Source organism: Dermacentor albipictus, chromosome 1 (assembly GCF_038994185.2).
Source record: "Dermacentor albipictus isolate Rhodes 1998 colony chromosome 1, USDA_Dalb.pri_finalv2, whole genome shotgun sequence".
Taxonomy (NCBI): domain Eukaryota; kingdom Metazoa; phylum Arthropoda; class Arachnida; order Ixodida; family Ixodidae; genus Dermacentor; species Dermacentor albipictus.
Window position 1 is genome coordinate 438,104,751 of NC_091821.1, and position 15,471 is coordinate 438,120,221.

The 15,471-nt window shown below is 48.1% G+C and overlaps 1 protein-coding gene across 2 annotated transcripts in view; it reads right to left on the minus strand.

Annotated features, from left to right (window-relative positions):
- Positions 1 to 15,471, minus strand: part of fray (oxidative stress responsive kinase frayed) — a 254,683-nt gene that overhangs the window by 162,226 nt on the left and 76,986 nt on the right. The window contains exon 1 of one of the 2 annotated variants that reach the window (XM_065436145.2): positions 12,497 to 12,613. The exons of the other annotated variant lie outside the window; for it this stretch is intronic. Within the exon in view, the coding sequence (XP_065292217.1) occupies positions 12,497 to 12,522 (26 nt within the window). The 5' untranslated portion in view covers positions 12,523 to 12,613. Of the gene's footprint in view, positions 1 to 12,496; positions 12,614 to 15,471 lie in introns of those variants that run through there. 2 annotated transcript variants of the gene reach the window in all.

Here is a 15,471-nt window from a genome sequence, read left to right on the forward strand (position 1 = left end):
TGCCTGTATTCTGAAACGTTCTGGTTGCGAATCACGCCGTAATGGGGGAATCTGGATTAACTTTGACCCCCTGGTGTGTCTTTCACGTGCACCTAAACCTAAGTACATGTGCGAGCGTTATTGCATTCCCTTCCCCCAGTGTAGGGTAGCAAACCGGACGCTCGTCTGGTTGACTTCCTGGCCTTTCCTCTCTTTGCTATCTCTCTCTCTCTCTTCCTCAGTGTCCCGAGTTGCCCACGTGCTTCGTGTATGGAGGGGGGGGGGGGGGGTACACTACCCTACGCGTCCCGGGGGGGGGGGGGGGGCAACCGGTTGTGTTTTATGAGGGGTCAAAGGAGCCGCGTGGCGTCGGGTGACGAGTCACGGTGCGCGCCAGGGAGGCGCGGTGCGGACTCGGAAAGCGGATTCGGAGAACTCCGTCGCGTGCGCACTGAGTTGGCATTACGCCGACGGCCATAACAGGTTCACGCAGACAATCCTGTAGTGGGACTGCTGTACGTGGTGTTGTAGCGGCGGCTCCCGAGTCCCTCGATGGCTGGAGACGGCGCCGAGGTTTAGAGTGACCTAGCAATATTGGCCACGCGGTGCACGTGCGGAGCGGTGGTCTGCACCCCCTACGCGTCCGGGCGGCAACCGTCGGGCTTTGTTGTTGAGTGCCGAGGAAAGCCCGCGTGGTGTCGAATGACGACTTGCAGTGCGCGCCGTAGAGATGCAGTACGCACGCGAAGAGCGCATTCGGAGGCAGTCGTTCTTGTAGACACTAAGTTCGGATGCCACGAACGGTCATAATTCTCCCACGCGGACAAACCTTGAGTGGGGCTGCCGTACAACGTGCTGGGGCTCCTGCTTCCGACGGTAAAGACGCCAGCGAAGATTGAGATGGCTTGGCAATATATTGTGCGGGCCTGGCGTGTTTTACTGAGGCCGTCACTGACTATGCGAAAATCGGAGAGGGGAACGGAGTTGGTAATAGAGAGAAGGAAAACGGTTCTGTTTTCCAATACGTTTACTTTTAAGAGAAAGCCCATTCCTTTGTGTTGCGGCTTAAGAAACTTTTAACTCTCACTGGCAACTGCACCTGTGGGACGGGCCAACGGCCCTACTGGCCTTTTTCTTTATATGTTTGAGCTATAATAACCGAGGCGATATGGTGTCTTCTTGAAACTGTAAAAGCGCACAAAGACAATAAACGAAGAGTGTGGACAGGACTAAGCGCTTCGCCCTGTCTACTCTCTTCGTTTCTTGTCTTTGTGCGTTTTTACAGTTTCAAGATGCAAGTAAACCAACTAGCCCGGTTATCCATTCTGTTACAGGATATGCTGTCCCTTAGACTGGGCTGAAATGAGGAGGATGAAAAGAAAGGAAGGAAAGGTAGGGAGATCAACCAGACGCACGTCCGGTTTGCTACCCTACTCATGGAAAGGGGTTTAAGGGAAGTAAAGAAAGGAGAGGGAGGGAAGAAGGCACTGTCGGTGTGAGTACATGCGGATGTCCATAACTTCACGCCTATAATCGGTCACTGAGGCCAGTAGCTTTCATGAAATGTAGCAGTGCCCGCGTCGGCTTGTAAGCCTGTGACGCACGGAGCCATGGTCCGAGAATCTCTGAAAATGGTCTGTTATGTAATCGGTTTAATTCACCCTCTGAAGAACGTCGCGTTCGTTGTCATAGAGATCACAAAAACACAACACGTGCCCAATCGTCTCTTCACAGTTGCACGAGCCACAGATTGGTGTGTCGGGCATTCTAATAAGGAACGAGTAGGCTTTCGTAAAAGCCTTCCCTAAACAGAGGTGGCACAGTAAAGTTGCATCACGGCGAGAGAAGTTTGATGAAATCTGCAGCTTCAATGTAGGATGCAACCGGTGAAGACGGCAGTTGGAGAAAACGGGATGTTCCCCAAGGCTTCAGTCTTGGTTTGAGCAAGTGAACGAAGACCCCTCGTAGCATCTGTCTTTGATAAGAGTATAGGAAGTCTCAGGGTTTCTTTATGGGCTGACCGGCCGGCATCGGTTGAAATGAGGGTTGCTGATAGATCAGCGAGGCTCCTTAGCATGCACGAAAAGATAAGACTCGGCTCTAACGTTCATTGGGACAGTCGAAGAGTGAGACTCTGTTTCTCAGTTGTTCAAGTTGTAATTCATTTGTTTTACCTGCCATAGTATGTAGAAAAGTTGACCTATAAATATTTCTTGTCCATCTGGCCTTCATCGCTTCCTGTATGCGTTTGATCAACACTGCCGATCATCATTCGAGAAACCTTACGTTCCAACGGGAAAGCAAGAAAAACAACCAACAAACAAAACTTTACTCGTGTACTTGCGTAACATGGTCTAATGCAAGTGACCTGTCTGAGCTGAAGCCGGCGACATCATAGTAGCGAACAGTTCCAAATTTATCAAAATAAATCACTCATTCATGCTCCAATGTTGCCCCGAACTCAACAACCAAACCCTGGCCGTCCAGAGTGCCCGCGATCGGGCCGTCAAGCTCGGCTTGGCGGTCCCTACGTGGGACTAGCCGGGTGGCGCGGGGTCTCCCCTGCGTCTTCTCTGGACCAAAATAAAGTTACTTCACTCACTCACTCACTCATTCATGCGGGCAGAAGTGTACGTACACGGAGCAAAACTTAAAAAGAAACGTTGCTAGTTGCGCTTCTGGGAGAGCAACGAGCAGTGAGTAGTATAAGGCATAAACGCAAAATTTTCATGAAATTAAAGTTGTCATCCTTCTTACAAAAAAAGGAGAAAGGCAATTGGTAAAGAAGCGCAGGGCTATTCGCGTATAGATAAAGTTTGCGTACAAGATTATAAATATTGACAAATATAAATGTTTAGACGATGTAATTGTTCTTGGGCACTTGTAAATGAGGTCTCTCTTGAGTTTTGCATGCCAAGCACAGCACTCGCGTATGCTCGGACACAAGAGTCACAGAAACGGAAAACTACAGGGAAACAAGTAAAAATGATTATCCACTTTTCAAATGAACAAGAACAACAGTGCGAGCAATAAGAAGAACAAGGAGATGAAAGGAATCGTTATTTTTAGTGGCATATAAACTTAAGCATCCATGATCTCGCACGCTGCCTAGAATGAAAGCAAACGCACTTGTACGTATCGCCGTTAGATGCGTAGGATTCAATACACGCCGCTTGACTAAAGTTCCGATCGACACCGACTCCAACGTGCGCGCTGAGTCTGCATTTTTTTCCTTCTTTTTTAGGAAAGGCGTCCTAATTACGATGGTCTCCATTGCTTGAGTGTAGGGGGTGATGTTTCGCTATGGCAAGAAGCGGTGGTGCGACGACAAACTAAGCAGTACGGATGGATCAGACGTGCACAAAGTCGAGCAGGCGTCCACGGAAGTTTCCAGCAGCGGAACGCAAGAAATGGCTGATATTTTTGGCCGCCAAACGCGGCATCCGAGAACTACAAGTTGCAGGGCCTATATAGGTAAAGGGCAGACGGCACTGCACGCTTCCAGGCATCGAGGAGGCTAAGCTTTTTTCGTGGACTTTGCGTCCTGGGACCTCTGAGGCCACGTGCACGTACACTGTTACAGATGGCAACCTTTGTTATAAGTGGGCATCGGGAGCTTTCCGAAGCGACTACAAATGAAAAACGAGAAATTGTTGAACTTCGCTATAGGCACCTTTATTCGATAGACGAAAAAGGGAGCCCAAAATTTTGGAGGCTCCTGCGGCACACATATACTTGGAAGCGATATAACGAGAATGCGTAAATGTTCATCCTACTATCACGAGAGAGCAAGGGTATATCACCTCTTAGAATGACGGAGGTATTTGCAAAGGAAGCTCTGGCATTACACCAACACCTGCTGTGGATTCGAGACTTCGCCGGCGCCTTGCGGAAAGCGCCTGCGATGTCTCCCTTATCTGTACGACCAGCTGCACGACCTCCTGAAATCGTGAAAAAATAAGTTCTAAGTTCCGCCTCAGTCGTCGATTGCGGGCCGCTGGCTGCGACAGCGCGGCTTTGAGTGGCACGGCCTTTGATATGGCCTCGAAATAGAATGAAAAACCTGCCGCGTTTGAGTGGGAGTGCGTGTGGGCCCAGACGCGAGCACTATTTTGGTGACGCACCCGGAAGGAGACGTCGGTGCCCACGAAGAAAAGGCGCAGTCAGCGTACTGACGCCCCCTCAGGATATATTTGGCCCCTTGCACCTTTGTGCGCATGCATCTATACGCAAGTAATTATATGCAGCTATTCGTTTCGCATCTTTCTTTTCTGTTAAAAAGTTATGGGATTTTACGTGCCAAAACCACTATTTCATTATTAGGCACGCCGTAATGGGGAACTCCGGAAATTTGGACGACCTGGGGTTCTTTAACGTGCACACAAATCTATGTATACGGGTGTTTTCGCATCTAGACCCCATCGAAATGCGGCCGCTGTGGCCGTGATTCGATCCCGCGACCTCCATGCTTAGCAGCCCAACACCATATATAGCCACTACGCAACCACGGCCGGTTCTTTCCTTTTTTCAACGCGCGCCAGTTGTTACAGACCTACAAAAACCACCTGATCTCCGTTTGCCCACCAAGCCCATCGCCAGAGGGGTGTACACTCAGTGCAGCGGAAGCGGAATCCATGTTTCTTTGAGATTGCGCTTTGTTACCGCTCGCTCGCTCACTCCACAGAGAACCTAGATGCTGGCGGAGAGAAGATGAGGAGATGAGCAAGAGAGGGAAAGACAGGGAGGTTAGCCGGCCTGACCGAATGGATAACGTGGAGGTTTCCCTAACCTGTCATCGACTGGCTGCTCGTCCCGGTCGTACAATGGAGGTTTCTTCATCAATGGAGAGTTACGACACGGACGACGCTGACACACACATTCCCAGATGGCGCACGTTGCGCAGTTCGCGAACCCTTATCTAACCGTTCTGCCTAGGTATTCGTCTATGCCTTGCTGCTACCAATATATGCAAATTACTTTGTCGAAGTATTTGTGTGCAATCAGTGCACTGGCGCCGGCTTGCTGTTGCGCCCCCCGGGGCATGGCGCCTGACACAAGGACTTGTGCCGTCAGCGGCTTCTTTGTTAGAGTCATCTGGTATAAACACGAACGCACACGTAAGGCGGTGCGCTACTTCAGTGGTTTTCCGAAACAACAGTTGAATATGTCTATATATACATGAAGCACAATAGCGCCACCATCTGACATCGTCAGCTGCACATACGTTCAGAGAAGGCCAACTGCCTTTATTCTGGACGGCTACGGAAATTTACACTGGTTGTGTGACGAAGAATGCTTCACGTAGTTCCCTATGCTGTCTATCACGGAGTTTACTTCGGCATGCATAAATCTGCATAATCTGCTACGTAATAAATGAACCCTTCATTCGGTACTGCCTGCGCTTCAATGTCGGAAGGAAGACTCTGCCTGACAACCTAGAAACTAGAAGTTTTGCACACGCGTGAGTGAAACAGCTAATGAACTCCCAAAGACTGAGGATAGTATGTAAGGAAGTCTCGCGCTTGGACTCGTACAGACTGGTATCGCTGACTTCCTGCGCAGCCACGCTAATGGAGAACGTGGCGTGCACAAGACTCACTTAGTACGTCGAGCAGGGTCGGAAACTACAGTCGTGTATGACTGAGGTTCGACAGCGTCTAAGTGCTCAAGACAATGTGCTGTACCTGCTAAGTCACATAGAACATTACAGTGCAGGCGGCCTGTCGACACTTGCTATTTTCATGGATGTCCTCAAGGCTTACGACTGCGCGTCTCAAACAGCCATCATCAGCCAGTTACCAGCTATATAGGCGTCACGGGCCATCTCTTGCACTTCACAGATACGTTTCTCAGTGATCGCCGCATAAGAGTTCGTCTTGGCGACACTTTGATTGATGAAATTGTTATTTTTTATGGGGTTTTTCGTGCCAAAACCACTTTCTGATTATGAGGCACGCCGTAGTGGAGGACTCCAGAAATTTCGACCACCTGGGGTTCTTTAACGTGCACCTAAATCTAAGTACACGGGTGTTTTCGCATCTCACCCCCATCGAGATGCGGCCGCCGTGGCCGGGATTCGATCCCGCGATCTCGTGCTCAGCAGACCAACACCATAGCTACTGAGCAACCACGGCGGGTATATGAAATTGTTATATTTCGTGGCGTACCACAGGGGGAGTGTTTTATGGATGGATGGATGGATGGATGGATGGATGGATGGATGGATGGATGGATGGATGGATGGATGGATGGATGGATGGATGGATGGATGGATGGATGGATGGATGGATGGATGGATGGATGGATGGATGGATGGATGGATGGATGGATGGATGGATGGATGGATGGATGGATACAACTTTCTTGTACGTCCGGCAAGGTTTAACGCGACCCGGGCTCAGGTCTCCCACGGAGGAACGTCAAGGCTCTGCCTCAACGCCGCCTCACGGTCTTGCTGGACTGCCCACGTGGCGATGACGCCACAACGTGGTCAACAGCGCGGCGTCAGAGTAGCTTGTGGTCCTAAGTAATGCCAAGAAATCGGACGTTGGGGACTTGTAGAATCTTGTACCCGTTCAAATTCAGCTTCACGCGTGTAGATTTTCCTTTAATTATAGGAAGTGGTATGAATGATAAATTCTCCGCTGACAGTGATAAGTCAAGCGTGTCAAGTGGCCCTGAATGGCATTTACTGCTTCCTGGGCTATTCGTGCGAGGTGCGATGCTTGTAGCCGGAGACCCACATGCAGGTACCATCGGCACGTATAGACATCTTCACTGGTGTTCGATGATTTAGTATTCTTTGGAGAGTTGCCATGGCGATGTTAAATAATAAGTGTTCTATTTACCTATTCGAATGGCAGTGGCGCCTTGTCGCCTCTGGGTTCATAGGCGCAGCAGACTTTCCCTTTGGAGAGCTCGAGTCTGAGATCAAGAAATCTCAAAGACCCTTGCGTGGCGACCTCGTGGGTAACAGCAAGCGGCTGAAGCGCATGACGAAAGCATGTTACTGCCACTGAAACTGCGTCATCTGAATTCGTGCCAGAGCCATCACATAGAACCAAGTAATCATCAACACACCGAAAGACTCCCCGGACGTTTGTTGTGGTTAGGGCGTTCTGAAGTAATCTACCTTTCTGGGCAAGAAACAAATCGCTAAGTGCTGGCACAATACATGACCCTATACAGATGCCGCGTTTCTGGAGGTGCACATTCCCTTCCCACGTAACATAAGTGGACTTCAATTATACAGAAAGGAGTTCCAGGAACCCACCAGTTGAAACCCCGGAAGCGTTCTGAAAAGCGACAGCACCGTGTGCATCTGCTGCTGCGCCTATGTCTGCGCCTATGTGAAGTCTGCTGCGCCTATGAACCCAGAGGCGACAAGGCGCCACTGCCATTCGAATCAGCGCATTCAAAACTAGTGAAGAGAGCAATCGCAAACCTTTGTCTAACAAATGCGCTCAAAAAATCGTGCAACAAAGTTTCCGCCGGCAGGTTGACCGGCTTACTAAGGCTGGTTACCCGTCGCAACTTCTTGTGTCCGTTGCGGAAAAAATGAGCAAGAACCTAAAACTCGAGCGTGTCCATGGCGAGCCAGGTGGCTAGAAGCCAAAAATGAAAGAAAAGCGACGGACCGTGGCCCTGCCATACGTGCACAACTTATCGCACCGCTTGAAAAAGAATGGGCGCAAAGCTGGAGTTAATGTAGTGCTTAGTGCCCCGAAAAAACTAAAGAGTCTCTGCCGACGCGTCAATGCTGAAGAGCCGATAAACCAGGAAGGGTGCACGATTGATTAATCACCAGAATCGTTTTGTGGAGTGCACAGAAGCCGTGGTGTATTCGATACCTCTGAAATGTGGAAAAAGGTATATAGGGCAACCTTCTAGATGCACAAATGAAAGACTAAAGGAACACAAACTTAGCGTCGAGCAGGCTAACAGGAATCTAGGCAAACATATCAGGGATTGCCCCTCAAAAGATTGCGCCTCAGAACTCAGACGCTGTAAAGTGCTGAAGAAACACAATGACCAGCTGGTCCGGGAGGTAACTGAGGCAGCAGAGATTACCAGACTTCGTGACCAATGCGTTAGAACGCCGTCCTTGTTACTGACAACAAAGAACTTGAGCTTTTGCACGTGCAACCACTATCTTGAGTGCAAAAAAGAAAAAAGTGCATGTTTCACATGATGTGCGATCACGTGACTGCGACACGTGTGGGCAATGGTTATAAGAAGCCGTGTTTCTTTCGGAATAAACGTTGTTGAAAGTCAGCGCTTGTGGTGTCTTCTTGTCTCGTCTCTTGTCTACATTTTGCGCTGTTACTAGCCATACGTTTAAGTGAGTCTTCCCCTGGTAAAGCCCTCTTACGACGTGTAAGTAACAGGCCGCGCTCACATTTTTATGCAGCACTGAACACGCTTCTATTCTTAAGATTACGCTGCTCGAGACAGCGGGAAAGGTAGACCCACTCTGGACATTCGAGGATATAACATGAAACTTAATTAAAACTTAACTTAAACTGCAGTCAAAAAGCTGCGTTCCAGTGGCAGAAGCCAAATCACTAGTTCCGGAACATTTGAACATGGCTTACCCGAATCACCTCCAAGTATGCACAGATGGTTCTGTAAAAGTAGAGGAAGATGGCTGCCCAGCTGCACTTTATATTGCGTCTCTGAGATATGCGCGGTCTGGCCGTCTGGACTTAATAGCTTCGTCGACAGTTGTGGCAATAGCTGCTGATCTGTGCAATCTAAAGACATTTCCTCCACAGAATGCGGTCCTCCTTACGGAGTGAAAGGCCGCGTTGCAAAAACTCTACCGCAGTGCACCGTCCATCAAGTTCCCGCGCAAATCAATAGCCCTAGTGAAAGAACTCGGCAACAAAGGCTTCAAAGTAAAGTTTCAGTGGATTCCCTCCCATATTTGCATTGCTGCCAATGAAAAAGCTGATGCTCTTGCATACACAGCGCTCCATCATCCTCCCAAAGTCAGAAACCCAAAGAATAATTAAGAAATCTGACATTCGAAATCACTTTGGGACACTTTGGGTTCCATGAGTAACGAGGAAATTTCGTCGGGAGGAAAATTTCGTCGAGAGGAAGCTTCACTTCCATATCTAATAAGGACAAGATCTGCTAGTACACCACCATGATTATTTAAGACGGGGCCTATCAATTCTCTGAACTGTACAACATGCGACGAAACAGGAGACATCGAACACTTTCTCTTGTTGTGCCCAAAATTCCAAGATAAAAAGGAAGCTCTACCGGAAAATCTGCAACAAAAGTACGTTTCGCAAACGTGCCTGCAACACCTTGTGTTTCCCGAAGGACCAGCTATAGCCAGCGAAAAAACTTCACATCTCCTTATCACATTCTTGAGAGAGACTGGTCTAATGGACATGTGGTGATACACCACAGTGATTCTATAAGAGACGCTCGGGTGGAGAAATTGCCGGCCTTGATCGCAAGGCTAAACCCGCCTGTTGCTACAATTCACCACCACCACCACCACCAACAGAGGTCTCGCGCTTTCCGGAAAGCGAAAGAGTAGCACAGGCGGAGCAATTGCCGATCGAGACTGCCAGGCCGACCTGTAGCAAACACCACTTTATCCAACCAACGATGAACCATCGACAGTTGGAAGGAGCTCACACCTTCACATCTGTTTTTCACGTGATTTTTCACTGTTTTGTGCTTGCACCATGAGTTTTTACGCTGCAAGGTAAAGCCTGGCAGAGAACTTGAATTTCACAGTTTAGAAGGCAAGGTATAACTGACTGCAGAGTGAGGAATAAATTTTCTGCGCCAGCGCTTCAGTCGCGAATATTTATGGTTAACTATACCTGAAACCTATTGAACGAGTGGATTCAGCCCAAGCGTTTATTATGTAATTACATCGACTTACGACCGATCCTGCCAGTGCCAGGAGCCGCCCGTCCATACGTGCAACTAAGTTGAAAAAAAATTTTTTTTAGTCCAGCAGCGTTGCAATTTACAACAAGAAAGGTGCAGCCTATAGCTGTCCGACTAACATGGCTACTAGATCAAATAGATGCGCTGTGAATTGTTAGGGCCTTCGGCAGAAATATAGAACAACGCCAAAACCAAACCGCCTTCGTGTTTATGACAATGCAACAGAATACGTAAAAGAAGAATATTCAAACGAGCTCTCAGGCATTATAAAAAGAAAATCTGGCTTACTTATTGTTATCTAATAGTAAAATAGAGCAAAAGTCGTGACATTTTGCCGTCCGTACTGGGTTAAGTCGGGACACGGGTTGTTTGCTCAAAAGTTGGCACTGTCCGGCTAAATTCCGGACGGTTGGTAAACCTCCAGCCTGCCCATATCGCAGCGTCCCTTTGGGCCTGGAGCAGGTCGGGCGCCTCATCAAGACCTGTCCGAGGACTCAGGCGCGCACAGAGAAGCCTTATATCGCATCTTCAGCTGTTGTGGGCTCTTACTTCCTCTTTATGTGACATAGGGTGTCCCGCTGTACGTATCGTACATACATGTCTTAGACAAAAACGCCGCAAAAAAAAAACAAGGTTCGAACTAAAGTTTTTCGGGTTAAGAGCTGAGCAATGCACAGCTGCCTCTAGTACAAGAGTTTAACCTGACAACAACGCCACACCTGGAACATACGATGTCTCGTGACGTGGAGGAATGCGGCGTCTCAAGTACAGAGAAGTTTAGTCCACTGCGATTTCGTGCAGAGCTGAGGGTTTCTTTTCCCCGACCTGGACACGAAGGATGCTCCAGAGGGTTACTCGCCTGGAATACCACGAACTTATGATATGAGCTGGGGCTACGTATATACGGACTTTGTCCATTCCTTCAGAAGACCAGCTTTCTGACACTCTGAAAAAAATTTACACCTTTTGGGTTGTGTATCTGCCACATAACGATAATCGTCATCTGCCTTGCTTGCGTTTCCTTTCTTAAAAACGACCCGCCCGCTACTTTCCTGTCGGCAATGATATGTCATACTGATAACGCGCATGCCGTTCGTCACTGGGAAGTGCCGGGCTCGCAGCGTTAAACAAAGGAAATGCGGACAAGACAGACGACGTTTATTGTTGTGTGTCAAGATACGACTCAAAAGGTGTAAACTTTTCTTGGAGTGTATTATCCCACATTCCTTACCCATATCCCTTAGTCCTGCGAACCTAAGTTCTCGGAATTAAGACTAAGAACATTCAGCAATACTCAGCTAAACTTTAGTAGTTTCGCAAATGGATTGATGGGCAGCAATCAATTGTTAATTGAGCGAATTTGCCCGGACCGGAAATGAAAGCCCATGCACTGTGCATGCGCCAGCATGGACACCTTCTTTTCTATAGAATAGGGGGACAACGGGCACCAATATAGTCACTAATTGGTCACACGGCATAGGTTTGTGTTACCTACGCGCCCTTTGCTCGACAATAAGCCGACCGCGATACCGGCGCCGAGTCTTGCCTACGTAAACCATTTGTACACTTTTATCAAATCGCATCATATCTTCTTTTGTGCTCCTACTGTCAACTTATGCCACGGAAGAATCATTTCCGTTGCATTCTGCTAATGCTTCGTTCAACACGCTGCGCGATGTTATCTCGCTCACTGCGCTTCAAAAGAGCGCGCACGCATTGTCGTCCCCCCCCCCCCCCCCAAAAAAAAGAGGTAAAGATAAGGGGAAGCGATAACTGTTTGTTGGTGCACGTGTGAAGCGACATCTGCATTCTTTCTGCCCATGTTTATTCTGTGCCACGTGAACGGAACCCGACAACTACACTGGTGTCCAAGAGGAAGTGATCATTGGCCGGTATATACACACCCGACATGCATCGATTCAGCGGGTTCAGCATGCCAGTAGACAAAAGACGCAGCCGGAAACTTTCGAAAGTTTCTTGCTATTCGACTAAGACGTCGCACGCTGGCTGTTGTGAGTAATGCGACACCTGTCGTGACACCAAGCTCGCATGATTTGGAGACGCGCGTTGTTGACGGGCTCGCCCGATGAAACGAACGCGTGCCCGTACCACCACGCCGCTGTCTAAATCACATGCACGGCCGACCATTTGCAAACACGTATCCAGCGTCAGGATTTCGTCGTCCCGACTACCAACGTACTTATCCGTTTTCACAGTCTAAAGATTTGAGCTAATTTCTCTCCGACGCTTTCGAGCCGCCAAATCACCTCTAGCGTATAAATCTATGCACGTGTACACATTGCGCAGACCGCCGCGTCAGCTGGCGGTCGACCGGCGCTGAGCCTTGAAGTGTCGCCTTAACGTTGGCCAAGAAAGCTAACAGAAAACCAACGACGGTGAAGTCCACGCCTGCCTTGACTTAACATATTGACTGACGGTCGATGCAAGAATGCTTACCGCCAGTACGCGTGAGTCTTGATAAAAACAAGCCAGTCTGCAGAAAGGAGGATGTATTATTCTGTTTTTTCCCAGAGTTATAACTCTAGCAGTCGATGTCGCATAGCCCGACCGCCAGTGTCAATATGTAAGGAGCACTTACTTGTCCTGCATCGCTCGCATCACCATCCTTGGGAGTTTTTCAACAGGAGCACTTTACAAGTACACCGAACCGATCTGCTCGCCGGGTAACCTGCCGGTTGCCACGTTGCCACGTGATGATAAAAACCGACAGATATACGTTCAGCCAACTTGGTTCCTCCGAGGTGCAGCCGCTTGCTTGGAGGGAAAGTTGCGTATGCGTTGCCGGGGCTTTTCGTTTTGAGATGCCGCTTTTCTCTATCTTCTTTTTTTTCTTCTTTTTTTTTCTCCCCGTGACCGCGGCGGTGTTGCGACACGTTAGGCGATAAACCGCAGTGTCCCAATCGCCGTTGCTCTTGAGACACGGACTGGCTTGATATCAATGGGGTATCGTGCGGCCTGTAGTGTTGCACGTGGGAGTGGTTTGTACGGCTGTCCAATGCAGGCTGAAGATAAAGAACAAGCGCCCAGCTCGGTACGTGGAGGTGGCTTCCACCTTCTTGGAGAGCTATTTAATCTCAGCCACACAATGCGAAAATTGATCAAAAGTGGCCGAACAAGGAAAGTATCAGCCTGAAGCCAACCTCTTGGCCAGTGGACTCGACGTGGTGCAGAAAGGCACGAAACGATATTAGGAAACGATATCAGTTCTTCGTATTCAGGGCGACTATACCACGTTGACATTTTCATGTTTTTTTTACGAAATTTGCCGGGCAATCTATGACGTTGGATGTTCATGCGCGAGGAATAAAAAAAAAGTTGTCTATATCTTGCCAAGTTGCCATGCCAGCGCATGATTTTCCATGGCTACTGGCGGTAAGGTGCAACTCAATAGGAATGCATTACCAGATTTGGCCGATTCACGCGTTCCGCGATACTCCAACCGCACGGCCTGCAGGCTTGCACTCACAAAGCCAGCAAATGACACCCAGTTTTGAGGATTGCCTAGGGTTCATTTGAAAACTTGGCTTCCCTCTCTCATACCTCTACGTATTTAGCTTCGCCGTAATAACGGTGTACGTACAAATTACCCTGATTCAATGCAACCAAGGTGAAAATCCCGGTTTTTTTTTGCTGCCATTTTCGTGAACAGGGAAATTCCCTGAAAATGCCCGGCTTTCCAGATAGAGAGAGAGAAACAGGGTGGGGAAGGCAAGGAGGTTAACCAAAGAGATTCTCGTTTGGATCTCTGCATGGGGGGTAGAATAAGGTGAAATGAAAAATGGAATGAATAACCGAGAGATAAAGCAAAGGCACGAAAAAATAACAGAGGATGTAGAGAGAGGTTTCCCGGCTTTCTTGATGGTGGTAGACGCTCTGACTCTGTTTCGCGTTTTTTATGCCACAACAAGTACGAACCGACAAAGCCAACAACAAGTGTGGTGATAAGTGATTCAAATTATAATAGCGCAAGTTTATGGCAAGGAAGTGAAAGCGTTAAGGAACAGACAAGGACAGCGCTTGTCGTTATCTGTTCTAATGTTTTGCCATCGTCGAAAGTTCGCGATGTTTTGCTTGCTACCATGCAGAACCAATTAGCCCAATCCTTGACATTACTAGTGATAAGTGGGCTTGTCTTCGTGAAGGTCTGAATCCACAGTTCACTGCTTTTTTTACCTGAAAGAGTGTACATAGGTCTTTATCTTCCAAGTACTGGAAGAGTGTACATGGTTCTTTCTCTTCCAAGTACTGGAAGAGTGTACATAGTTCTTTCTCTTCCAAGTACTGGAAAAGTGTACATAGTTCTTTCTCTCCAAGTACTGGAAGGGTGTACATAGTTCTTTCTCTTCCAAGTACGCGATGCCTAAACGGATAGAAAAGAGCAAGGTAACGACTAGGTAAAAGAAGTGCGAAAATTCGAATGGATAGAGCGCAGCTATCACAGAATTAGCTCAGCTAATGCTGGATGAAGGCTGATGCTTCCATTATTCGCCCACTGTTTCGTTCATTATACATCGGCTGCTGAGGAGAGAGTGAGGTAAACAGTATCTCGGAAAGTTAAGCTCTCTATGCTCCAGAGCAAATAAATAAATAAATAAATAAATAAATAAATAAATAAATAAATAAATAAATAAATAAATGGAAACATTTTCAGAGAAGATAATCCTAAGGATGCTAACGATGCATCGATCAGAGTCCGTCTTCTTGTGACTCCTTCGTCCGAATTGTCTACAATGCGACAGCACGCCAACTAACCTGGTATGTGAGCGATACGGATTCCTCTACCAAAACTGTTATTCTAACTCTTCTGACGAATCATTTATGAGTGAAAGATTCTGTAAAAGTGCTGAGCCGATGCCAGCCATTGTTGTCGCGTCTTCTCATTATGAGTGAGGCAAGCGTGAGCCATATCGAAACCAATGGCGAAGCACGCGTCGACGCGGCAGGAATTTGCAGTGTGTCCGACATCGGGACTCTTGAGCCATAATTTGGAATTACATAATTTGTAAACACTTTTCAAATACACACTCGAACCCTCGCAAAAAGATTAGCGGTTCAACTTATTTTCTGGATGGAAGATGTTTTCGTTATTCCCTAAGCTTCAGCGCACCGTAGACCTTATTGCGTTAAAATTAAATTATGGGGTCTTACGTGCCAAAACCACTTTCTGATTATGAGGCACGCCGTAGTGGGGGACTCCGGAAATTTAGACCACCTGGGGTTCTTTAACGTGCACCTAAATCTAAGCACATGTGCACGGGTCTTTTCGCATATCGCCCCCATCGAAATGTGGTCGCCATGGCCGGGATTCGATCCCGCGACCTCGTGCTTAGCAGCCCAACACCATAGCCACTAAGCAACCACGGCGGCTCCTTAATGCGTCAGAATTAAAAAAAAAAATACCCGCTCAAAATGTCCGCCACTGGCACTTCAGCTACTGAAGAAACCTCGCTGGCTTTGTTTGGGAACCAGAAGAAAGCTTGCACGACCAAATCTCAGCTTTTCTGACACATCGGGGGCAGAATTTAAGTGTCTTTAAGCAGGTTGGATTCTCAC